General features: G+C 44.0%; 1 protein-coding gene across 1 annotated transcript; it reads left to right on the top strand.

Annotated features, from left to right (window-relative positions):
- The first annotated feature begins 674 nt into the window (after positions 1 to 674).
- Positions 675 to 24,475, top strand: STAT1 (signal transducer and activator of transcription 1). Its single transcript, XM_082284884.1, has 25 exons — positions 675 to 728; positions 1,026 to 1,165; positions 3,286 to 3,414; positions 4,041 to 4,185; positions 4,867 to 4,965; positions 6,259 to 6,354; positions 7,014 to 7,092; positions 7,725 to 7,816; positions 8,043 to 8,194; positions 8,453 to 8,611; positions 9,634 to 9,726; positions 10,167 to 10,226; positions 11,404 to 11,433; positions 11,520 to 11,613; positions 12,509 to 12,550; positions 13,027 to 13,110; positions 13,664 to 13,762; positions 14,241 to 14,376; positions 16,197 to 16,252; positions 17,398 to 17,492; positions 19,521 to 19,660; positions 20,805 to 20,990; positions 21,484 to 21,559; positions 21,994 to 22,096; positions 22,677 to 24,475. The coding sequence occupies exons 3-25, from the start codon at positions 3,287 to 3,289 to the stop codon at positions 22,698 to 22,700; spliced, it is 2,268 nt and encodes a 755-aa protein (XP_082141010.1). The 5' UTR covers positions 675 to 728; positions 1,026 to 1,165; position 3,286; the 3' UTR covers positions 22,701 to 24,475.
- Positions 24,476 to 24,510: the final 35 nt, after the last annotated feature.

Here is a 24,510-nt window from a genome sequence, read left to right as displayed (position 1 = left end):
GATACTACCAGAGAAAACAAAATGTCTGCTTTTAAGTACTTCTACTGTGTTTGTGCTTTTGCTGTGTTTTGCAACAGCAAAGTAAAAAAATGTGATTGTTTTGTGCTGTCTTGGTGCATCACTGTAATGGTCCTAATTAAAAACCAAAAAAACGGTCAGTTACCTTCTTCCATAGTTTTTTCCATAGCCATGTTTATATATCCACTACTCCCTAGTATTTCATGCCACGAAGTTCACCAAACGGACCTCTGATTTCTTTCTTTTATGGAGTAGGACCTGCCTCTTCCATCTGAGGAGGGAGGGTGCACAAAGTACCCTGGAAACCCGCAGCAAAGCCTGGACTTAATAGGCCGGTCTCTGTTGGCTTCAAACACCAAACAAAACCCAACCCACACCACGTTGGTCCAAGAGACAGCCACAGCGTCCCTGCGAGCAAGGCTTACAAGAAAGGGGAAGAGAAGGGAACTAACGCTCAGCCGCCTGCATTTTAGCGGCGCCTGGGCTAGCAAAGGGGCTGGAGTGCCCGAGCCAAAAGCCGCAGCGGGGCCGGCAGCCCCCGCCCTCACGGCACCGCGCCGCTTTCGCTTTCGCCCGCCCGCCGCTTTTCCCAGAAGTCACGTGACGCGCCCGCTCCGGGAACGCCCCCGGGCCGCCCCCGCGCGTGCGCACTTGGCCGCGCGGCTCCCCGAGCGCAGCCGGCAGCGCGGCACTGCCGAGCCCGACCCGAGGTGAGGGGAGCGGGCCTGAGGGGCCGGGGGGATGGCGCCGGGAGCGGCACGGCGGGGTACTGCCGGGCACTGCCTGCAGCTCGGGGGCTGGCGGGGTGAATGCCCGGTGTAACTAAAACTGTCGCTTCCTCAGACTGTCCCTGCCCGCGGAACACCGAGCTTTGCGCTTTAGTGTCTTTGCACCTGGGGCAGCGGGAGGTATCTCCTAGCGGTCTTCGTTCCTTGCAGGGACACCCCTGCTCTTCTGTCATCTGTTGCATCTGCTCCCAAGTCCGACTCTTGGCTCCTTCTCCACAGCTTTCACTCTCCGTCCATCAGCATCTCCAGACCTGCCCTGCCCGGGAGCGCCGGAGCGCCCGAAGCGGACCCCTGTCCCCGGCACGGCGCTGACGCTGATCCTGTGCCTCCAGCATCGCTGGGCAGCCTCTGCTGAACAGGTGCGGTGCTCCCAGCCGCGGAGCTGAGCCGGCCGGCAGCGAGGGGAGCGCGGGCAGGGAGCCGGCCGAGGGTAGGGGCGGCTGCCGGGTCCTTTACTCCCGAACCCCGCCGCGTGGATCGGCCGCGATCCCCCGGGAATGGCAGAAAATGAGGTAGAGAGGGGCCAGGAAGGAGTCCTGGGGTGCATCAGGTGGCCAGCAGGTTGACAGAGGTGATCAGCCACCTCTGCTCGGCCCTAGTGAGGCACATCTGGAGTGCTGTGTCCAGGTCTGGGCTCCTGAGTACAAAAACAAGAGGAGCTACTGGAGAGGGTCCAGCGGAGGCCACAAAGATGATGAGGGATCTCTCTTATAAGGAGAGACTGTGGGAGCTGGGCCTGTTTAGTCTGGAGAAGAGAAGGCTGAGAGGGGATCTCATCATTACATATAAATATCTCAAAGGCGGGTGCCAAGAGGATGGTGCCAGACTCTTCTCAGTGGCGCCCAGCAACAGGATGGGGAGCAATGGCCACAAACTAAAACACAAGTTCAACATCAGAAAGAACTTCTTTACATTGAGGGTGGCAGAGGACTGGAACAGGCTACCCAGGGAGGTCATGGAGTCTCATATTTTGGGATTGCTAGAGCACATTCAAATGCTGTATTACCTGTAATCTGAAAAGCACACGTATGAAAAGCCTCAAAGCCCTCACTTTAAACAACATTTTTAACTCCTTTGTTTCTCACACATAGCACATGCCAGGGGCACTGGCATACAAACACTAAAGGATTTGGCAGGAAGGAGCATAGAAAATAGTCCTTCACCCTGATGCTGTCCTGGTCTTTTGGACAGGTCTTATAGGCAGTCAGTAAAAAAGAGTGGTGTGAGTGGATTTGCATCTCACCACCTGTATTCTCGGCCTGGACTGTTCCTTGGACGTATCTTTACATGCCATTTCCACTACAAGGTGATAACCTGCAGCCTGGAAGGCTAACTGATCTGCTGCTAGAGACCATAAAGCCACTCTGTCACAAAAGTGTCAGGACTGAGAGAAGCTATTCTGTACAATATTAGTTCATTTAAGCACCCTGTATCTGCTGGAAAGGTTACTTGAATTTAGCTTGAAAAGATGATCATGAGAACTAAAACACATAGACAAAACGTCTTTCCAGTACTTCGACATTTAAAGTGACTTGAGATCTAGTCCATTTTCAGAGCAGGCAAGTGTGGACACAAATAGCAACTGAAAATGGGCACTTAGAGGGCTCTTTGATTTTTCATGCACGCTCTGGCGGGGGGTGATGGGGAATACATCGGCACAAACAAAAGGCGATACTCCATGTTCAGGACCTCAATTATGCAGGGTACAGGTATCAAACACACAGGTCCTCATTCCCATATCCCTGCTAAGCAAGAGAGCAGTAACACTAGCAGTACCCTAAGTGCCATGAAAAGGGGTTCAGAGGAAAAGGAGAAAAAAAAGAAAGCACCACAGCCACTCGCTCACTTTCCCCTCCTCCCCATGTGGTGGGATGGGGAGAGAATCAGAAGGGTAAAAGTGAGGAGCATGGTGGGTTGAGATAAAGACAGTTTAACAGGTGAAGCAAAAGCCATGTGCACAAGCAAAGCAAAAGGCAGGTGTTCAGCCATCCTGGGAAAGCCAGGCTCCATGATGCCTAACAGTGACTTGGGAAGACAAACCCCATCATGCAAAATTTCCCCCTTTCCTCATTCTCCTTCCCCCAGCTCTGTGTGCTGAGCTTGATGCCACATGGTCTGGAATATCCCTTTGGTCAGTTGGGGTCAGCTGCCCAGCTGTGTGCCCCTCCCAACTCCCTGTGCACCCTCAGCCCCCTCACTGGTGGGGTGGGGTGAGGAGCAGAAAGGGCCTTGATGCTGTGTAAGCCCTGCTCAGCTGTAACAAAAACATCCCTGTATTACCAACACTGTTTCCTGCACAAATCCAAAACACAGCCCCATGCTAGCTACTGTGAACAAAATAAACTTTATCCCAACCAAAATCAGCACATGTTCCAATTTTGTCAATGTTCATGAAAACTTTAAATTAGTTGTTTTTCACTGGTTCAGTCCAAATACTCCTTAAACACTTACACTGGCTTTTTTTTCACCCCTTCCTCAGGATGACTCAGTGGTATCAGCTGCAGCAACTTGATTCCAAGTTTTTGGAGCAAGTTCACCAGCTATATGATGACAGCTTTCCTATGGAGATCAGGCAGTACCTGGCACAGTGGCTGGAAAACCAGGACTGGTAAGCACAGAAGTTAATTAGGCTTTGGGTTGTGTGATAAGCCGTGCCCTCAGACATGCAGTTACAGGCAGCAGGAGAATGCTGGGGAAGCAAGCTGCTAGGTGAACCTTTGCTGGTAGGATGCTTAGGTAGCTATGTGGATACTACAGCATGTGTTCCTGCCCCTTTTCAGGGCTTTCTGGAGGGGCCCGATACCTGGAGTAAGTGTCCTTGCTCACATTGCTCTCAGTGGTGGCTGTTTTAAGACCAATTAGTTACTGCCTTTGTAGCTCAGTCTCTCACTCTTCAAAGAGTGAACTTCTGCCAAAGTTTCTGTGGAGTGTCTTCTCTTTGGAGAGTGGTACAACATGCACGTGCATCAGGGTCACTTTTAGGTTCCTGACATGCATGGAATGAGTAAATGAATTTGAAGAGAATGTGGCAAAAAGAATAGAGAAACAACATTTTATCGAGGAAAGTAAAGTCAAAGTTAAGAGAATGAAATTGGCTTACATTTGAAGCTGATTCTCGCTACTTGCATATTCTACAACTGGAGTTGGGGGTTAAAAATCAAGTACACCTGTATGTATTTCTTGGATCTTGTGTTGGAAGTGTATTTAACCCAAGCATGCTTTAAATTATTCTAGGGAACATGCTGCCAGCAATGTCTCATTTGCTACGCTGTTATTCCATGACCTGCTGTCACAGCTTGATGATCAGTTTAGCAGATTCTTGATAGAAAACAACTTTTTGCTGCAGCACAACATAAGGAAAAGCAAACGTAATCTTCAGGTACGCCTGGGTTCTATATATATACATTTACTTGATTTGCTTCAGTGCAGTTGGATGCCTCCAAGCAACTACCCTGCCATGAGGGATTTTCGTAGAGGATGTGTGAGAATCCTGATTTAAAAGCCAGAATTCAAGTGTTGCTCCATTTTTGTTTTGATTTGCTGTGGTTGGAAAGTTACAGTTTAATTATCAGAACAGCTACAGTTTGAGAACTCCAGGAAAAAGAAAACCCCCCAGGGTAGCACCATCCTGAGCAGGGCAGTACTCAGTCCGTAGCACATTTCCAGTTTGTATGCAGGTAAAACAATAATGCTGAATTTGCATCCAGCCTGGACTGTGTGTTAAACCAGCAGCCATACCAAGGTGTGGGAGGATGGCTCATAAGGGATGAGCTCTCTCTAGGACTGTAGGGTATTATCCCACATCTCCCAGTAATGTTTGACCCTTTCCTGTTGTTTTGTGCCGGTTCTGTCTCTTTGTATGCCAATGAACTACAATAGAAACTCGTTCTTGGAGCTGGTTGTGGCTGTCACAGCTTGTAATCCTTTAGCAGGCTATGACCAGTGTGTTCCCTGAGGCTCACACACTGGTAATTTCCTATTTTTTGCTAATCTGAAAGTTACTGAAGGACAAGAAATGATGTGTATGAACTTTAACAATAAACTGTGTCTCTAATGCTAGGATAACTTCCAAGAAGACCCGATACACATGGCAATGATCATCTACAACTGTCTGAAAGAAGAGAGAAAAATACTGAACAGTGCCCAGGCGTCGAATGAGGTAACAGTGTTGAAATGTCTGCTGCAGTTGTATCTCCCCTTTCCTATTATTTGGAATAAGGGAAGTGGATGAAGACTGTCAGGGGAAACAGGCTGTTCCCTCTCTGCACAATAAGAAGTTCCTTAAAAAACAGATGAGTGAGCGCTGATATGTACCAGCTGGACAGCATGGCTTTTTTCTCATGAATGAAGCATTTGGAGAATAAATGGCCAGGAAATAATTTTTATTCCTTGAATGATATAAAAGCTATGCTGGTTGTTTTAATGCTTCTGTAGTACGATGTAGCCTGATGTGCTAATTGGATTTTGTTTTAATAATTAGTGCTTAACTTACGTATCCAGAAAGATTTTAGGTTTGTTCTTCTGCATTTTATTCCCCAGTTTACTCTCTGTTAAGCAGCTGAGCATGCTTCTCTGGACTTACTCTGGGAAAATGATGCATCATTCTCCTTCCCAGTTGTCTCCAAGTATTTCTTTCTAATTTTGGTGGGGTTTTGGGGTGGTTTTTTTAATGAAGCCCTTTTCTTTCCTCTGAATTATAGGTAAAGCCATAGTTTCTCCTTCGTCACCTGTTCTCCAGCTTCTCACCTTTTTTTTTTTTTTCCTTTGAAATAACTGTTTTGCAGTAAAAATTCTGCAGTTGGGAAAGGCATGCAAAAGTGTATGGATAGCTGTAATCCATTTATGTAGAAATAAAGTGATGACTGACCAAGCATGTTAATTCCTGGTGCTGAAATACCTCAGTTTATGGCAGGGCTTTGAATGTGCAGTGTGGGAAGAGCACTTGGGCACGGGCTTTCAACAAGGGGCCCTTTGCAACAGCGTCCAAAGCAGCTGCTCTCAGAGTGTGACTCTGACAGAGCCCCTGTAGCTGCAGCACAGCTGTTCAGTGCTGGCACGTGACATAAAGCACTTGCTGCTGCCTTTCCAGTGTGCAATAAATTGGGGTCATCGAAAAGAGAAAGGGAATTACAGAATGGTTTGGATTGAGAGGGACTTTAGAGATCATCTATCTTCCACTAGGCTGGGTTGCTTGATGCCCAATCCAGCTTGGCCATCACTTCCACCACTGACTTAAATCCATGATGGGGGACCTTTGGCAGTTTACCAAAATAAATACTTTGTTTGTTTCTTTCAAATTCACCTGAACTTGATTTTTTTATACTACAAAATTTTAGTATGGTTTATCAGAGCCATGCTTCCTCAGGTTGTTTGTCAACAAAAGCCACTAATTTACATTAATGAAAAAAAGTATGGGTCACTCTGTTTTGACTTGTACTGCTTCTTCCCTCAGATGGAAGTAGGGAATGTACAGAACACTGTGATTGGGATGCTGGACAAACAGAAGGAGCTTGATGCCAAAGTTAAGGCTATAAAAAGCAGTGTTACAGTAAGTATAATATAACTTTTCATAGTAGTGTTTGTTGATTCACAGATGTTGAAAAGCTTTCATCAGTACATTAGACTTGATAAAGTGACAAATGAAAGTAAAGTAGGGGCTTTCAAGTCTATAACCAGGGATTGTCTGAAGACAGAAAGTACCTTGTGCCTAAATTTTAGCAACAAAAGCATTTTACCTGTCTGAAATACTAGCAACTGAGGAAAAAAACCTCTTAAATTGTAACTGACCAATTTGTTGTTAACTAGAAGATTTTTTTTTTTTTAGCATACAAATGTTTGTCTTAATAAATACAGTCACAACAGAAAGCTTTTCTCCAAGCAGTACTTAAGAATTTGAAAGTTTAAAATGCTGTGTGCTAAGTTTTTCCACTGTAGCATAGGTTCTTCTAAATTCTGTGAACTTACATGGCTTGACCACAAAGGCACTTCCACACTTTAACAGATTTCAGCTAGCTGAGAAGTAGGAACGGTAAATAGGTGATGAAATTTAGGAATATTTCCTGTTAGGGAGTTCCAGGAAAAAGCAGTGTAACAAAACTGGGCTTCATGTCTGTCAAGGGCTAGTACCAGGCAGTTCCTCATCAGATGTAGTCTTGCATTACTTGAAAATATTAAGTAATTGTGGCCACCCTCACTCGTGCATTACAGGATGTGGAGCAGGACATCAAGACATTAGAGGATATGCAAGATGAGTATGACTTCAAATGTAAAACCCTGCAGAATAGAGGTAAGTAATTTTTCAAGGACATCCCCTATTGCATATAGTTTGTCAGAGTAAACTGCTCTTTATGTCAAGACACTGAGCCTAATGATACACAGCCAAACTTACTGGTAATGTCCCTCCTTTATTAACTCTGTTTCACACTGAAACCTAAATTTCTGCATCTGTCTTTAGTTCCAAGTAAGAGAGCCTCCCTGTTAACACAGCATTCCTTTGTCCTTTGCAGCCCTTTGCCAGTAGAAGTAGCAAACCCTGTAGGCTCTGTGGCCATTCAGCCATACACTTAATTAGGGATGTTTAGGCTTCCCTTTGCCATCTTGTATTTCACAAATGCCAGACTAGCTTTAGGTTTTGTAGGCTCTTGTGCACCAAGGGAAACACAGAGAGTCCACACTGGTTTCATTATACAGATCTGTCTTTGATGTCGAATTCTTTGTTCTAGAAAAGGCTTTAGTTTCCACCACAGCTGGGCAGAGCTGACTGTCCCTCAGAACAGGGACACGTTCAGAAGGTACTTAGGGAAGCACTGAGCTACAATCTTGCTTTTTGTATTTGTCCACTTCTCCCCCCAGCATATTCCCCACCCATCCTTCAGCACTCCTGCAGCCTCCCGTTCACAATTTGGACTTATTTTACAGAACACGAGTCTAGTAATATGTCTCAGGAGGAGTACAAGAAAGAACAGCTGAGTCTCCAGCAGATGTTCTTATCACTGGACCTCAAGAGAAAGGTAGTGCTCAAGTTTTCTTTCAGAAGTCAGCAGCTCTTCATTTTAAGCACATGTTCATTTTCATTGAATTGACATAAAATAGCAGTAGAAAAGTTTTTTTTAATATGTCAGTTGAACTGAGGTCTTTGCAGAGTTTTGCAAGACAGATGAGCACTAGCTAAAACAGTACTTAGTTCTCCTGTATGATGTATTTTTAATAAACAGGGTAATCTCATGTTCTGTGTAGGAGGTGGTGAATAAGATAGTACAGCTGCTGCACAGCGCAGAGCACACACAGACTGCCCTTATTAATGATGAGCTGGTGGAGTGGAAGCACAGGCAACAGACAGCATGCATTGGAGGGCCACCCAATGCCTGCCTTGACCAGCTGCAGAACTGGTAAGTCTTTTGTAAGGCTGCATTTGAGCCAGGTTATGAAGGAACACCACATCTAGGAAATATACTGATGATTTATATTATCCATTTTCATGCTGTCTTACTATAACTACATTAATTTTATTACCTAACTATATTTCTAGTGAGCATGAAGTGTTCTCCAAGCTCTGCCACATCCTCAGGGACAGTCACCTGGCTGGTGCCTCTGCATTAGAAAAATACAAAAACATGCTAAAAATAACAAGATCGTGTCAATTTTAGGTTCACCACTGTTGCTGAAAGTCTACAGCAAGTTCGTCAGCAGCTTAAGAAGCTTGAGGAACTGGAACAGAAGTTTACCTACGACCCTGATCCCATCACAAAAAATAAACAATTTCTGCAGGACCTAACACACACTCTTTTCAAACAACTCATCCAAAGGTAACAGACCAGAAGGATCTTTTGGTGTTACCATGAATAAATAGATGAAGAGCACCTTCCCTACTGTTCCCTCAGTATTTCTTGCATAGTAACTTTTCATTTTCCAAGGTTTTCCTAAGTTTGTCATAAATATTAAACTGAATTACTGTTTTTGAGATTTACTCTATCTAGGATTTCCACAGGTTCAGGCCTGTGGAAAGGGTTTGTGATCAGTCATTATTGAAGTTAGCAGATGCTTTGCTGCAGTACACATTGATTACAGAGTCAAACTCCCAGTCTGTTAGTCCACTTCTTGCTTCAAGCTTCAACCCTGCAGAGTTCAGGTGAAGAGAGGCAAGAAACAATCTGCATCAAGCTGTGCCCAAGATAGATACACACTAGATTCTCCAATCCTTTGTCACTGGATGCATCATCTTTGCCTCCAGCACAGGGAGGCCAGCCCTGCCTCTGTACCACCTCTATGATGCAAGGTACTGTAGCTTGTAGTTGCCTCACGTAAGATCAGAGTCCTATTCTGTACACACACAGTATATAAAAATTTGGGGTGTATCAGAACCAGTTAGCCCCAGAAGTTTTGTTTCATTGGGTTAGCTGGCCCTCATCAAATCCCCTGCTAGTGTATCCATCCCTTCAGCACCTGTTTTTACACAGCACTGTCACTGTAAGAATTCAGGAAGTCCTGGGAATGGCAAACAAAGCAACACTCTTCACTTGCACTGTGCTAATTACAGCACAGTGTTTCCTTGCTGTTTGATTTTAGGGAAGTCTGATGAAGCAATCTCCCTCCTCAAGCTGTCAATGTATTGCAGAAAAGCCAGCACTTTAAAAATCACTATTTCTAGCCCCATTGAAACAATTGAAAGGAACTGATGCACACACCTCTGTGTAGATAGAAACTGAGTGAATAAAGTGTATAGTATTACTGGTAAATCAGCATTCTTTTAAAGTTCACTTTTTATGTGGTTTCTTATTTAAGGACAGCACAGATAAACCACAGTGCCTTTAATCTGTTCTTCCCATAGCTCCTTTGTGGTGGAGAGGCAGCCTTGCATGCCAACACATCCTCAGAGGCCACTAGTCCTGAAGACAGGAGTACAGTTTACTGTGAAGCTGAGGTACGTTTTCCCCTTTCCCTATTCCTGTTTTGTGGTAAGGCTTTCCTGTCACTGGCTTTCCACAGCCAGGGGGATTGCACAGCCTGTCCTGTAGCCCAGGGGCTGAGGCCAGGAGGAGGGAAGTGCCATAGGCAGGGGCTTTCTTCTGGCAGAGTTTAATTCACATTCAGCTTTTACCCTTTACCAGAAGTGGGGTGTACTGAGTGTGTAACAAACACAACCAAACAGCAAGAAGACACGTGCAGAGCACTTTGTCATGCCAAAGAGTAACTCATTTGCCCATTTAGTTTCATCTCTAAATGCTGTCTGGTACGGAGCAAGCTTGGAGCCTGCATGTGGCCCCAAGCATGCTCCTTAAATATCTGTGGTAAGCAACACAATAGAAGAGAACCCATCTTTTTCAATTGCTGACATAAAAAAAAAAATACTTCTCTTTCCAGATTGCTGGTGAAACTGCAGGAACTGAACTACAACTTGAAAGTGAAAGTTTTATTTGATAAGTATGTTGCACTTATTTCATCCATCTTATGTAAAGGTAAACAGTCCCCACGTTCAGAATCCAAAGAGCAGTCACATGATAAGTGTTGACTAGGCCAGCAGCAGGCTGGTTCTCTGTGACAGCAAGTACATCCTTCCCTTTTTCTTATCCATTCCCTTGTTCTAAATCTCTGACACCAGAGACATGACACAAAATGCAGATGGCTTCAGCTTCTCACCGCCATCTCCTCTGAGGAGAGCTCACTACTGCTAAATCAGGCACAGGGCAGCACCTGGGGAACAGCCACAGCTCTGCTGGGTTGTTTCACCTGGATTAGCACAAGGTGACAGTGTCGAATTGAACTCCACCCTTTCCAGTCACATAATTCAGTCATGTCTCTAGAATACCTTACTTTTTGGGTAGTGTCTAGTAAGAAATACGGTTATCCTAAAGCAGCCTTTGAGTTAGGGGTATAATCTGCCTACCTGTAACATAGGACATGTTCTCAATCAGAGGAAAAATCACAGCAGTTGTAACAGTTTCATACCAACCTTCTGTATTTTGTAAGCAGTTCAGGTGAATTTAGCACTTACTTCAAGGGCATGGAAAGAAATATGACAGGCTATCCAAAATAATGACAGGGACTGTGCTTTCAAGAAGCAAGTGGGTTTTTGTCTTCTCAGCCAAGTAATTTTGTTCACTTGAAATGGCTCTAGGGTCCAGAAACTTGCATAGAATAGAGAAAAAGTAAAAAAAAAGTTCTTATGTGGTTGTGGGAGGTGAGGCTTTGAGAAGTGCGCTAGACAGAATGCAACTCAGTAAAACCCCAAGTGCTGGGAAAACCAATTCAAGTGATGCAGCAATTTATTCAACAAGTTTAAAAGCAGATTTAGAGTAGCAGAACTATATTCTTTTTTCCTCAGCACAAGAGAAAAAAATAGATAGAGTAAAAGAAAGTACTTGCTTTGATTATAAAGCCCCCATAGCAATATTAAGCCTCAGTAAAACACAGGCTGTGTAGCACAGTATTTATTTTGACTGCTTGAACCAATTGCCTCATCTTTTGCACAAGAATTTCACAAAAGCATTTTACCAGTTCTCAGTCAGCTCTGTCAGCTACTAAAAAATGCACATTTTCTCTGTCTCTGGCAGAATCTTTAAAAGATTCTTATTTTGTCTTTTTTTTTTTTTCTTGACAGAGATGTAACTGAGAAGAACTCAGTCAAAGGGTAGGTGGCATCAGAGTTTTGTATATTTATTAGGTTCTTTCAACAAATTTGAGATTTAATTACATTTTCTCTCTCTCTTTGTGTAGGTTCAGGAAATTTAATATTTTGGGAACAAACACAAAAGTAATGAACATGGAAGAATCTACCAATGGAAGTCTAGCAGCAGAATTCAGGCACTTGGTAGGGGGTTGGTTTTTTTCTTTCTTTTACTGATACAGCCACTTAATTTTGTTGGTAGAGTGTGGTAGGAAGGAAACAAATGGCTTTTGTTATTGAAGTCATTATTTACTTTTGTGTAAAGAGGAACTGTGATTATCTCCTTTTTCTTTGTGCTTTCCTTTTTGAAATATTTGGCCTGTTTCAATCAAAATATGATTGCTTGTCACTGAAATAGGGACAGGAACGCAAGCAAGACTATTTTCTGCTATACAGATTATGCTGCAATGGGTTCTTTGGAGGAGGAAGTTAAAAAAGCCTAGAAAGGCTGGTTTGGGCCTTTCAGAGGAAGGCCCACAGGTAGGGAAGCTTGGAATAGTTCAGAGAGCTCTGAGTCTGGAAGATGAAAATTGTTAAGGAGTGGGCAGCTGCAAGGAAGTCAGTGCCTTCGACAGGCTGTACCACACTTCTGATCTGCACATTGTGAGGGAACAGATTGGTTCCTTCCTACCACAGGAAAGGAAATATGCAAGTCCAGGACCAGGGAACATGGAACTCTCTCTTCATTGACCACAACTGAGACTGCTTAGAGTTTACCATCCTATTCAGAGGGGTTCTTTGATAAACCAATATTCCATCTGATTCTGATTTCATACTGCTTCTGTTCTTAAAAGGCCTCTTACATAAAGGCATTGCATCATAACTGTGCAATATCTTTTTTCACAGATGAACACTTTATAAAGGCGTAGTAGTTACCTACAGTTTAATCCTTTGGCTCCCACAGCTTAGAGCCAAATAGAATCAGGCACTAGTGCAGCAAGTTTGCATACAGTTGAGCAAGTGGAGCATGCAAACCTCCCCTACCACTTCCATTTGTGGCTGACATAAACGAGTGACAGAGGTTTTTGTTCGTTTGCAGCAACTGAAAGAACAGAAAAATGCAGGGAGCAGAACAAATGAGGTAAGCAGCACTAACCTTTTCTTTGTCAAGTTTTAGCATAATACTAACAAGGCATTCATTTAAGACAGTGCTCTCTGATGAGACCCATGAAGACACACATGGGATGAGAGATCATAGGAGAGGAGTTCAGTGTTTCTACAAAGGGATCCATGTAGGAACAGTCTGCAAGGAGAACTACAGCCAGAATGGCAGTGAGGGACTCTCCCACACTGGCATCTACCTTTAACAGGACTTCCTGGCAAGCACTGATTTTTCTGTGGCTTATAGGTGGTAGTAGCCACAAAAAAAACAAAAAACACATGCCTGGAGAGGCAGTTCTAGGAAGTCAGCACTGTCACTTGACTTTGATCTGTAAGCTCTTACTGAGGTCTAGAGCATGACTGTGGGCAAAAAAGGGTTTTCCCCATAATAAAGCCCCATTACTTCACCCTAGGAGTTTTCAGTCCCTGAAAAGTTTTCCTTTATTTTTTTTGAAGGGTCCTCTCATTGTAACAGAAGAGCTTCACTCTCTGAGTTTTGAGACGCAGCTGTGCCAGCCTGGTTTGGTAATAGACCTAGAGGTATGTCTTAGATGAAACAGACGGACCTCAGTTCCTGTGTGTCACTCATGCTGACAATCTTAACTTTTTTTTCCTCTCTTTTGTTTTCTTTTTTTCTTTTTTTTAAGTACTGGGATATCAAGCACTTTCAGTTATTTCAAAGTATGGGAATGACACTTCACAACAACTGTGTATAGAGACAGAGAATGCTGTCAGATCTCTGGGTAAATAAGAATAGATGTGCTTTGCAAAAGTGTCTGATACCTAGAGGGCTTAAACCACAGGGTTGGTTATCAGTTTACATTTATTTCAGAAGCAGTGTGCTATGAACTCTACTGTCACTATTAGTGCTGTCATAACTGACATTAAAGTCTTTATTAGATAAAAATTACCCAAGTTCTTTCTAGTATTTCATCATACTGATATTTTCTCCCCTACATACCAACCTCTGTTGAAAAAGTCAAGACTGTGCAAGCAGGGAATCAAAATGGAAATGGGTTTGTGAATAATCTCAAGGAGGATTGTGGCACCAGTGCAGGGTAACCTGATATGTTTCCTTTTGTGCCCATTTCAGACCACATCCCTTCCCATTGTTGTGATCTCAAATGTGAGCCAGCTTCCCAGTGGATGGGCTTCTATCTTGTGGTTCAACATGCTGTCTACTGATCCCAAGGTATTTGCAGGAAAAAAATATTTTATCAGGTACTATATGTAATTTTCAAGCATTGTATGCAAGTGGCTGCTGCATTTTAGCTCTGCAGATGACTCTTAATGAGTTTCAGGGGTAGAGAGGGGCAGCAACTTCCCTGACCTAAACAGAGCAATGTTTGAAACCCAGATTAGGGGAGGATGTATTCAGGATATACACTATGACAAATGAACAATCAAGAACTCAGTTATGGTGCATTGAGTAATCCAGCAATTCTACCCACTGGGAGAAGACATACCCAGAGCCCCAGAGATTGCTTTTCCCTGGTAAAGAGTGCCTGGAAGAATAGCTGCCTGCTTCTGCAGAGCTTCTTCTCAAGCTGACATCCATTCTTAAATCTGGAGTTTGTTTTGGCAACAATACGCTTTTATAAATTCAAGTGGCATTCCAAAATGAATGTTTACTTGTATTATGTAGCTTGTATTTTTCTGTTTCATTCTAGAACTTGTCCTTCTTTCTGAATCCGCCTTGTGCAAAGTGGTCTAAGCTTTCTGAAGTTCTGAGTTGGCAGTTTTCTTCTGTAACAAAGAGAGGACTTAATGCAGATCAGCTGAGCATGCTGGGAGAGAAGCTTCTTGGTATGGTCTGCTTTCATCACAGATGGCCTGTTTCAGTTGAAGCTAATTCTGCATCTTTTCCTGCAACCTATTTTAAGTTTTCCTTTCCTCTCACACCTTTTCCCCTTCTACAATACAACTTTGTAGCAATTAAGTATTTTCCGCTTTTCAGTGTGGCAGAGTTTGTAAATGAGATCATGTCATTAAAAAAATCTGCCATTCTAACTTGGGAGTTCTATGCATTAGAGTAACACCAGTTGGGCCTAATTCTGCCTTTTGAAGTAACACTCGTGTTTAGTCAGTCTTTGAAGTGGATGTTTCTTGGCATCTTTTGGGTTTTGTTTTTAAATCCACCTCCATTTATTTTAACTCCATGCATGCCCTGAGCTGCAGTGGGGATTCACTCTGCATAAACACAGTTGTAATATCAACATGCAAACACTATGGAACTGCTAAATGATATCAAATAGAATTATCTCCCACATGAGTGTCCTTGGTAAAAGCCTCATCAGCCATGGGGTTTGGAAACAAACTCCTTGCAGTTTGCCTGAATAGGCAGGGCAGTTGCCACTGCTACTGATTTTGCACAGTAGACTCTGGATGAAAAATACTGTTGATTCAGTATATTTCACCGACCTTAAGTTTCAGGAAAAAGTTATATTTAAAAGGTATTTGAGTTTAGTGTGTCTAGGTGGCAAGTACAGCATTCCACTCTCTAATTCCCCCAAGACATAAGATCTGACAAAAAGCTGCTAATTTAATAGATTACTTTTCAAAATTCTACAAGGAGAATGATTTTTTTGTTGTTGTTGTTTGTTTAATTAACCAACACAAGGAGACCAGTGATATATTTCTATGGCAAATGTGCATGTCAGAACTACAGGAATTTTGTTGAGCTCTGGTAATGGTAGGCTTGCTCCTTACATCTTACCTCTGTAGGTAAAAATATCACCCAGCTGAAAAAATCCTGGTTGCTGAACACTGTAGATTGAGGATTCCTCAATGCAAGGAGGAGACAGAACTAGCAGGGTGCCAGGCTACAACCTGGTTGTAGCTGGTTTTGCAATGTGAAAATTGACAGAATATTGATCTCTTAACACCAGCAGTATCAGTAACAAGCTCCCTAACCCAGTTCATTTTCAGAAAAATGACAGAGAAAAGCATATTTATTGGAAGCCATAGCATGATCATTAATGGAAAGAATTTGGCTCTGACTACAGTCAGGGTCTGCAAAGCTCCAGCTACTGTAGTCACAGCACAGGACTTTTCTTTGTGGTTTGGATATGGTTATGAAACACTGTGGACATAAAAACAAGGCTGGGGGAAACAGTTGCAACAGGAGTAAGATGAGTCTGTGTTTGGGGTAGACCTGGGAGTCAAGAGTTTCTGGGGCAAAAGCCTGCAGGTCACCAGAATCAAGGTAGTAAAGTGCTTAATCTCAGAGAGATACTGCAGGGTCTGCTGAGCCCCCTGCAGAGGAGGAGCTTGTGGGCTGCAGTCTTCTTGTGCAGGCAAGAACTATGCAAGGATTCAGCCTCCTTCCTGGAAGCATTTTGAAGCTGGCAAGTGTTTGGTGCAGCGCAGCACAGGAAGTGTCAGGATGGATTGGCTCCCATTACGCAAGGGCTGCTCACACAGATCTGGTTATCATAAAACCTCCCAGGGCGAACTTTGCCCCCTCCCCTGCACTAGCTGTGAAAGCACAGCAGCCTGCCCTTCCTTTTCTTTCGTAGTTCAACAGTTGAATTCCAAATAATAACTCAGAACTTGGTTTTCTAAGTACTTTTAGCCTTACTAAGTAACTTATGGAACATGACTGAAGTAAAATGTATTGTGTTCAGGGCCAACAAACGGAGGATCTCAGGATGGCCTTATTCCTTGGACAAGATTCTGCAAGGTATGAGCTCAGTTTTAAAAGCTGAGATGGAAGAGGGGGTCTCACTTTACTGTGGATTTTGGGCTTTTTTTGTTTGTTTTTCCCCCCAGGGTGCCTTCTTTCTCAGTAGGATCCTCTAATTATTCTAGACCTTACATAGTTATGGGAGGCTTTGGTGGCAAGGTTAAAGTAGCAGCAGAAGGAGGCAAAAGAGCTTGCAATGGCAAGGAGTAGATGATTTTGAGACTGCTTTTGATCCATGTAAACTCCATAGGAAAAAAAAATGTATGTTTCAAACACAGCACCTTCATTATTATTAATGCAGCTGCTATTAATAGAATAGTTCTCCATTTTGACTATTACAGAAATGTAAACAAAACAATCAGCAAGATGAACAATTCTTCTTTGTCTTAGTGAAGGACATTCCCAGGCCAGGAGCAAATGGATTAGGGTGAGGATTAACATGGGGTGGCCAAGAGGGTCAGTATGATGACAGAGAGCCACACCATGCAATTTCACAACCCTGGCTGCAGCAAGACAGGAGGACTTCATATTTTCTTTAGCTTTAGACCCTAAACTGATACAGATAAGTAGGTGATCACAGCAACCAGGAGCAGACTCCAGGGGAAGAGCAAGGCTCTGGTGACCTACAAGCACTGAAATTCATTAATGTGGATGTCTCATGAGAAATTGAGATCCAAGTCTCAACAGAAAGTGTCTCTAAACCTTCTGCTAGCCAGCCCAGTTAAAAACCCCAATGGAATGGGTTTGCATGTCCAACAACTCCAGTAAGAATAGCACCCAGGCAGGGAACAAGAGCCTTTTTTCTGCTCTTAGACCAGTGTTATTGCATGTGAGAGGTGATGGATCACATATTTGTGGGTACTGGAGGCTCAGACAGGCATTTTTCTCATTCTCCTCTTGCCTTAAGATTCAGTACATGCTTCATTACCAGTAGTTCCTGTCCTGGAGAAACAGAAAGAGTCATAAGAGAATATGTGGAGGGTGGGAGGAAAGAAAAAGGGAGAAATGAAAAGAAAAACACAAGAACAAGTAGACAGTGGCAGGATTGAAACCTTGCTTTCCTCTCTGCTTAATGAAACTCATGTCTCATTATCCCTGTTTTCCCTACTCCCATCCCTGCCTTTCCATATTCTGAATTTCAGGAAAACATAAATGATAAAAATTTCCCCTTTTGGCTGTGGATTGAGGGAATCCTGGAGCTTATTAAGAAACATCTCCTGTGTCTCTGGAATGATGGGTAAGACCTGAGTGAAGTTAAAGATGTCGTCATTGCCTCAGACCTCACTTTCAGGCCAGCAGTTGCACCCTCAGCTGCTGGGTGGTTGTTTGTGCAGAGAGTGGAACTTGAAACCAGAAGAATCTGAAGCAAATGGATTGTAGTATTGAGGAAACCTCTGATGAGGCAACTGCTAAAAGCAGGAACGTCAGATGACTGAGTTGTCCCATTTAAGTCACAGAGCAGGGCTTTGAATGTTAGATTATATTTTGTTTTGCCTCTGCACCCACTGTAAGTCAGTTCTTTCCACATCCTAGAACACAGCCAAGAAAAACTGAAGCACAAAGACATACAAGTCATAGTGATATGATTTTAAAAAAACCAAACTGCCTGCCCAAAGAGAGTTAGTGTGAGCTGCCTGGAGGTGGCAGCAGCCAGACTTGGAATGCCTGTGCCTGCACCATGGGCCCAGAACCCAGCAGTCTTCACTTACTTTAAGACTATTACTAAGTAGAGGGACTCTGCCAGATGGGAACACAGTTCCATTTGCCCTTTAATACTGGTTTAGTAAACTTTTCATTCTGGGATTTCCAATTTCAGAAGTAATTCTGCCCAAACTAGGCTTATCCAAAGTCACAATCCTGCCTTTTAGCTTCAGCCACGTTATGAAACCTCGTCAAACAGCACACTGACAGTGGAGTATCCCACAGTTCTGCAGGATCTACAGCACCAGGATTGCTTTGTCTTGCTACATTCAGCAGTGGGCTTGACATTTTTACCCCCCCAGGTCCAGGAGAGTTCTTCAAAGCCTTTTTTCACTGCCCCAAATCTCCCCATTTCTTTGATGAGGGGGCTGCAGTGCAGTGGGAATATTTGCCACCATTACTGAAGCAGAGTGTCAGTTCTGGGATTGGGATTACGTGTGGATTTGGTACAGGCTTGAATAGCAGAGACTCCCCTTGTATACAAAAGAGTAATACAGCCTCAAGAACACTTGCCTTTCTTCATACCTGAGAGATAGGAAGGCAGAAGACTTCCTTATACACAGGATATTGACTGCTGTATGCATTTGTTACCTAAAGCATGGTATTTAAACCAAAACACAAAACTCACCAATCAAACCCCCAAACCCCGTAAAACAGGGCAGCTTACAGCATCTGAAATTCTAAGCAAAATTATGATTATTTAGTATTTTTTTGTGCAAAACCCTCTTTCCCTAACTTAATGCACACAAGGACAGTCATAGTACTCAAAAGTTCATTATTGATGGAGTATTTTGAGGAATAAGAAGCAGAGGAGTTCTGACCTTTGAAAAAACAAACAAAAAAAACCCTAACAAAAGCAAAATATCAACCAACAAAGCAACCAAAACCAAACAGGTGGGGCTTGGCCAGGGTTATACCCTAGTACTGACTTGAACAGCTCCCTCCCCAGTACCTGTCCAAATCAATCAATCTCTTATGATTACCACACCAGCCTCCTTGTCCATGTAATAGCATCTGTTGAGCATAGTGAATCAGTCACACAAGCTTAACAGCTCCTCTAGAAAACATGCACAGGGACCAAAGCAAACCCCACACCTCTAAGAGTATAATCTGGCAGCTAGCAAAGTTTGTTTCATCAGCCAGAAAGGAGAAACAACTGTTCCTTAGCATTCTTTTGAAGCTAAAGCTAACTGCTGGCTGGGATCTGACCTTGTTACACACATGCAACTTCAGTTCTGCTTGCACAGCCCAGCTTTGACAGCAAAATGGACAATCTCTTTTGTTCCAAGTTCAGAAAGATGTTTGTATAAGCCCCCAGGCGAAAGAGAGAGTGCTGAGGGAAGCTGTGGTGATTCATGGCAGCCAAGGGGCATGAATCACCACCTGACTGCAGCCAGTCAGTCAGTCCTGCTGCCAGCTGTTCACAGGACAAAGCCTTTGTGAAGCTTTCAGCAGTACTTCATCTTTTTTAAGTGAGGAAAGCTTTTTAGTTTTCCTAGCTAGCCCAGCACAGCTTAGGTTTTATGTTGAGGAGTAACTCAGCTCTTTCTTTTCAACATTACAGCTGCATCATGGGTTTCATCAGCAAAGAGAGAGAACGTGCTCTATTGAAGGACCAGAGCCCAGGAACATTTTTACTGAGATTCAGTGAAAGCAGCAGGGAGGGAGCAATCACCTTTACTTGGGTAGAGGGATCTCAGAATGGTAAGTCAGCAGCAGAGAACCTTTGTTCATGTTACTTGCATCAGAACAAGTGTTTGTGCCCTTCTCCTCCACCCTGAGGACCAGCACAACACCCCTGCAGCAGCAGGGCACAAGCAATAGCAGGGACACACCATACTTGGGGTAACTCAAACCACACAATGAACTGATCAAGGTTTCAGCTAGCACTTCCCAGGTTCTGCTTCTGTGCTGGAAGTTGGGTAGGAAAAACTGCCTGGACTGTCTTCCATGCCTCCTTCAACTCTCTCACAGCCTTTAGTACACACACACCTGCATCTCTTTCCAAACCCAAATGGAGCTTTTGTTCTTTCCTTCCCACATTCTGCCTAGGTAAATTACATACTTCATTTTCTAAGCAGTTCTCCTTCCTCCCGTTGTTCAAAGGATCAATGCTTCTTTGAAAGACTGAGCTGGACTCGTTTCTCATCTTGTGGAAGCCTGGAGCCATCACAGCTGCAAAAATTCATAACCTCCCTTGTACCCAGTCAGGGCTCTCCCCTTACCACACTAATTACACAGCCCCCCCCTGCCAGCATGGGGCAGCTGTTGACACTTTGATGAGCCCAAATCAGGGCAGCAGGTGGAAAAGAAACTGCTGAATGTACTTGTCTGACTTCTTCCCTTTGCTACCTGAGACATCCAAAAGTTAAGCAAAAGGTTGATAGTATTTGGAGCATTCAGGAAGGCTTATCTGTGTCTCTTGATGATTCATAAAAGCCTCAAGTGGTGTATTTGGATCAAACTTCCTAATAGGCAGCAGAGTCTGAATTACATAATTTGGAAGAAGGTTAAAAAGGCAGCACAACCTGAATTAGTTAATGAAATACTGCAGTTAATGAAATACTGCAGTTAATTTCCATGGACAAGCCACACCAGTCATTCTGAATCCAAAGCACGCCAAGAACCATCACTATGTGCTATAATCCCCCGTGCCTCCCTACCCCACAGAGCAATTATGCTCCCTTTGACAGGCATGAAGTATTTACTGCAGCAATGTAGGTGTCATTCAGGCAAGCCTTTTGCTCATGTGAACTCTGAATTTGGGGAAGTGGCTGCAGCTTTTCTGGACTCTTTCAGAAAAAACCTTGAAACCAGCTTTAAGAGTTGCTGCTTCTCTCCTCTGCAGAGCTCCAGTTCCACTCAGTAGAACCCTACACCAAGAAGGAGCTCTCTGCTGTGACTTTCCCTGATATCATTCGCAATTACAAAGTGATGGCAGCTGAAAACATTCCTGAGAACCCTCTGCGATTCCTGTACCCGAACATACCCAAAGACAACGCCTTTGGCAAATACTACTCCAGGCCTAAGGAGGGTGAGTGCTGTGAGGGGCTTGTGTCCTTTAGCTTGTCTGGTTGTTCCTGAACTACTGGGGCACTGTACCATTTCTGTGGCATGCAAAGAAGGGGAGCAGTTGGCCTCAATGTCTTGGCAGCCTGTCCCATGTTTAGAGGTTAACAAAGAGGCACGACGTGAGATCTAATCAGATCAAAAAACTGAAACCCCTAATTGTCACTGGCCCTCCAACTCAGCTGTCATGTGAGCCCATGAGCTGTTCCAGAAATGTAGATTCCCACTAGCAGCCCAGACTGTGCCTGGTTAGGGGAGGGGTTTCTTTGCCATCTTTTATAGGAGAAAAGGGAAAGCTGACTAAAAATGGAATAAATTAACCATAGTGTTGTAAACTGCACGACAGAGAGACTTGCACATTATCTGGGTCATAGGCTATATTTTTGGTATAATAAAGATGAAAATGTGACGTAAAATTGCTGAAAAAAAACTCCACAAGCTTTTTTTTCTCCTTGAAGCACCAGAGCCAATGGATTTGGATGGTCCCAAGGGAAACGGCTACATCAAGACTGAGTTAATCTCTGTATCTGAAGTGTAAGTTCCCACAAAAATGCTGGATTTTTAAGAACTGATCGTAAGTTTTTAGCTGTAGTTCGTGCTTTTCACAGTATTTAAGCTGTAGGTGCCCCTGTCAAGTCTTTCCTCTTTGAGAATCTGATCACAACACATTAATGCAGTGCTGTGTTCAAAACACCATTTTTAGGTATAAACCCTATAAACTTGCAGGTAGTTGTACGGGCAAGTAATTTCCTGAAAAGCACGTTCTCAAAGACTTGTTGGACTTCTTTGGTTAGGATGTGCACCCCTGAATAGCCTGAGTTTTCATTTAGAGCCAGGCTGGCTTTGCAAAGCCTGGTCTTCTTCACAAGAGGCCTCCTTAGTGGCCCTTTGGGCCTTGGAGCCAGACAGGGTAGCCCAGTTGTGCCTCATTCCTTCAGTGACGCTTAACCCCTGCTCTTCTCCCTCAGCCACCCTTCCAGGCTCCAGTCTCCAGAAAACCTGCTCCCCATGTCTCCCGAGGAGTTTGATGAGGTGTCTCGGATGGTGGACCCAGCAGACATTGATACTGTGGTACGTATCATGAAACAGCCTGGAGCAGGGGGTTGAGCCAGAACTTGCTTTTCCCCTTTTTTTCCCCCCTTCAGACATACCTCAGGCACCTAAGCAAGCACTTGAGAACACGTCTCCTCACCTGGATAGGAAAAGCTGGGGATCCAGAGTTAGACTGGGATTGCCAGCAGTTGTTTTTTCCACTTGTCTGCAGGGAGGGGGGTGAAGAACAGGAGAGCAAAGCTTCTTGTGTGTGCCTTGCAGGTGGAGGGAAGATGGGAAGGGAGGAAGGAGGATCACTGTAGTGCTTCCTGTGGGGTCTGTGTGGGGAGGGCCCGGAGCAGGAGTGCAATTTGGAAGTGCTGCCCTGCCAGTGCTGGTGAGGTACTGCCTGTGTACAGAGCAGTGCCATCCTTGCAGGGTGTGCTTCAGAAAAAGAAACAAGTTAAAGTCATCCCTCCCACTGCCCACCCTGAGTAGTTGAATCCTAAGATGGGAATCAGGTGTGATTGGGGCAGAACTTGGTCACACTCTGTGGAGAGCAAAGACTTGGGAACTAGGGCTCGGCCTGTGTCATGGAGGTTTCCTTTTCTCCTTGCAGATGTGTACACACATTCAGCTCTGAGCTTTGGCTGAGTTTTCCCTGCGTCATTAGCACGGCCGATTCGCTTCACACATCCTGTGCTGTAGTCAATGCCTTGGGGACACACTTCACTTCCTTGGTTTCTCAACCTGAAGGTGCAGTAGCAATTTTAGCTAATGGGAGTATCAACAGCAGCAGCCTGAGTAGCCTCCTTACTTGCATATCTTTGTTTAATTAGCAAGATACCGTGCCAGAGTGGAGGAAGAGGAGGATGGGAATGTGAGCTCCTCAATGACAGTGATAGGAGAAATGTGCATTCATTGTTTAAAGGAATTAGTTAAACATTTAAAACAGTTGACTGTACACAGGAGGCTTCAAAGAAAAGCTGGTTCTTTTGCAGAGGTTCTGTTCAGAAAGCTTACACCTTCAGTTTTTGTCTGCAAAACACTCTACAGCTACATGCCCCACCAAATCCCTGTGCTGCTGAAGTTTGTTGTGCTTTTAGTTTTTCTGGGCATGGCACTTTGAGAGAGCAGAAGCGCAAAATGTTACCTGCATTTCATTTCTGCAGTTTTCCTAAGGCTTAATCTTGTGTAGGGATGTTTCACACAATCTTTCTCATAAAGAGCATTTCTTAGGACACCACCTTCAAGCTGCATTGGCATATGCTGAGCTTGCAACCCAAGGTGTATAATCAAGACTAAAGCCTCTGCAGACTGTAGTCATGAGACAAAATGAGAACCTACTCTTAAAGAGTGCAAAAGGAATTGAAGTATGTTTTTGTTAACTGTGCTTAGTCTGCCGAGGCTGGGATCTGGTCACTCCTAACTTTTGCCATAATACAGACCCCATTTAGGTTGTAACAGGTGGAATGGAACTCAGTTTTCTCGTGTATTATGAACCAGGGCATTTATTTAACTGTTAATTTGAATAGCTAAAAGCTTCTACAGGCTTTGCTAATGAAGTGGGTTTGTAATTAGGGGTAAGGCACAGGAGGGTGAAGAAGTTAGTTTATCCAGAGCAGTGGCTGCAGGATATGCAGTGTGCAGTACTTAAAGGATGAAGCTGTGCTTCCACTAGAGGAGGAACAGGTTTGTTTCTCAGCACGTTGGAAGGTAATTAACAACTCAAGAGGCAAGGCTGTTCTAGGCAGCTGGTCTCTCCCTTTAAGGGTACCTATTAGTGCAGGCTGCTAATTAGCATGGAGCTGAGCAGAGGGGCTGCAGAGCACTCGTGCTGCACCCCACCTGTCCAGGGACAGGAACAGGGCACCCACTGTGGGGGCCCTCCCTGCCTGAGCAGGGGGTTGGACAAGGTGACCTCCCAAACCCTCTCCAGACCCATCAGCTGCTGTTTGGGAAATAGAGCACTGGTTCAGTTTGGTGTGTTGTGCCCAAGACATCTGATGTGCCCCCTGCAAAAGCTTCAAAGAAAAATTAAAGGACCTAGAGCAGGTAACACATGTATTTAAATGAAAGCATTGCCAACACAAGAATTTAAATAAAAGCCAAACTGACTTATTTTTGGTGCCCTGGGTTACTGAGATTAACAGTGCTACAGGAAATCGCAAGTGGTGACTTAATGCCTTTATCTTGCTGTAACTAGCTGAATGTGCATCTGTTGCTAATACAAAAACCAAGTTACTTGTTTTTTGAGCTATGCTTTGTATTCATGTTCTACACGTTATTACTTTCATACTTCAGTTTTGTGAGAGTTAAAGCAGTGGCCTTATTCACAGGTTGGTCCTTCCAGAGCCGGTAGTTCTGGAGGCAGTGATTTTTCCTCCATAGAATATCCTTATATATGTTTTAAATAAATGGAACTGCTAGTTGACACTTTTGTTCTCTCTCTT

Source organism: Coloeus monedula, assembly GCF_965178545.1.
Source record: "Coloeus monedula genome assembly, chromosome: 7".
NCBI classification, from domain to species: Eukaryota; Metazoa; Chordata; class Aves; order Passeriformes; family Corvidae; genus Coloeus; species Coloeus monedula.
This window is presented reverse-complemented; position numbering and strand designations above follow the sequence as displayed.

What these genes read in the sequence shown, in the direction of transcription:
- STAT1 (XM_082284884.1), top strand. Translation starts at nt 3,287, where the DNA reads ATGACTCAGTGGTATCAGCTGCAGCAACTTGATTCCAAGTTTTTGGAG. An exon ending in TTCAAACAACTCATCCAAAG is followed by an intron (nt 8,612 to 9,633) that starts GTAACAGACCAG and finishes TTCTTCCCATAG; the next exon opens with CTCCTTTGTGGTGGAGAGGC. An exon ending in CAGTTTACTGTGAAGCTGAG is followed by an intron (nt 9,727 to 10,166) that starts GTACGTTTTCCC and finishes TTCTCTTTCCAG; the next exon opens with ATTGCTGGTGAAACTGCAGG.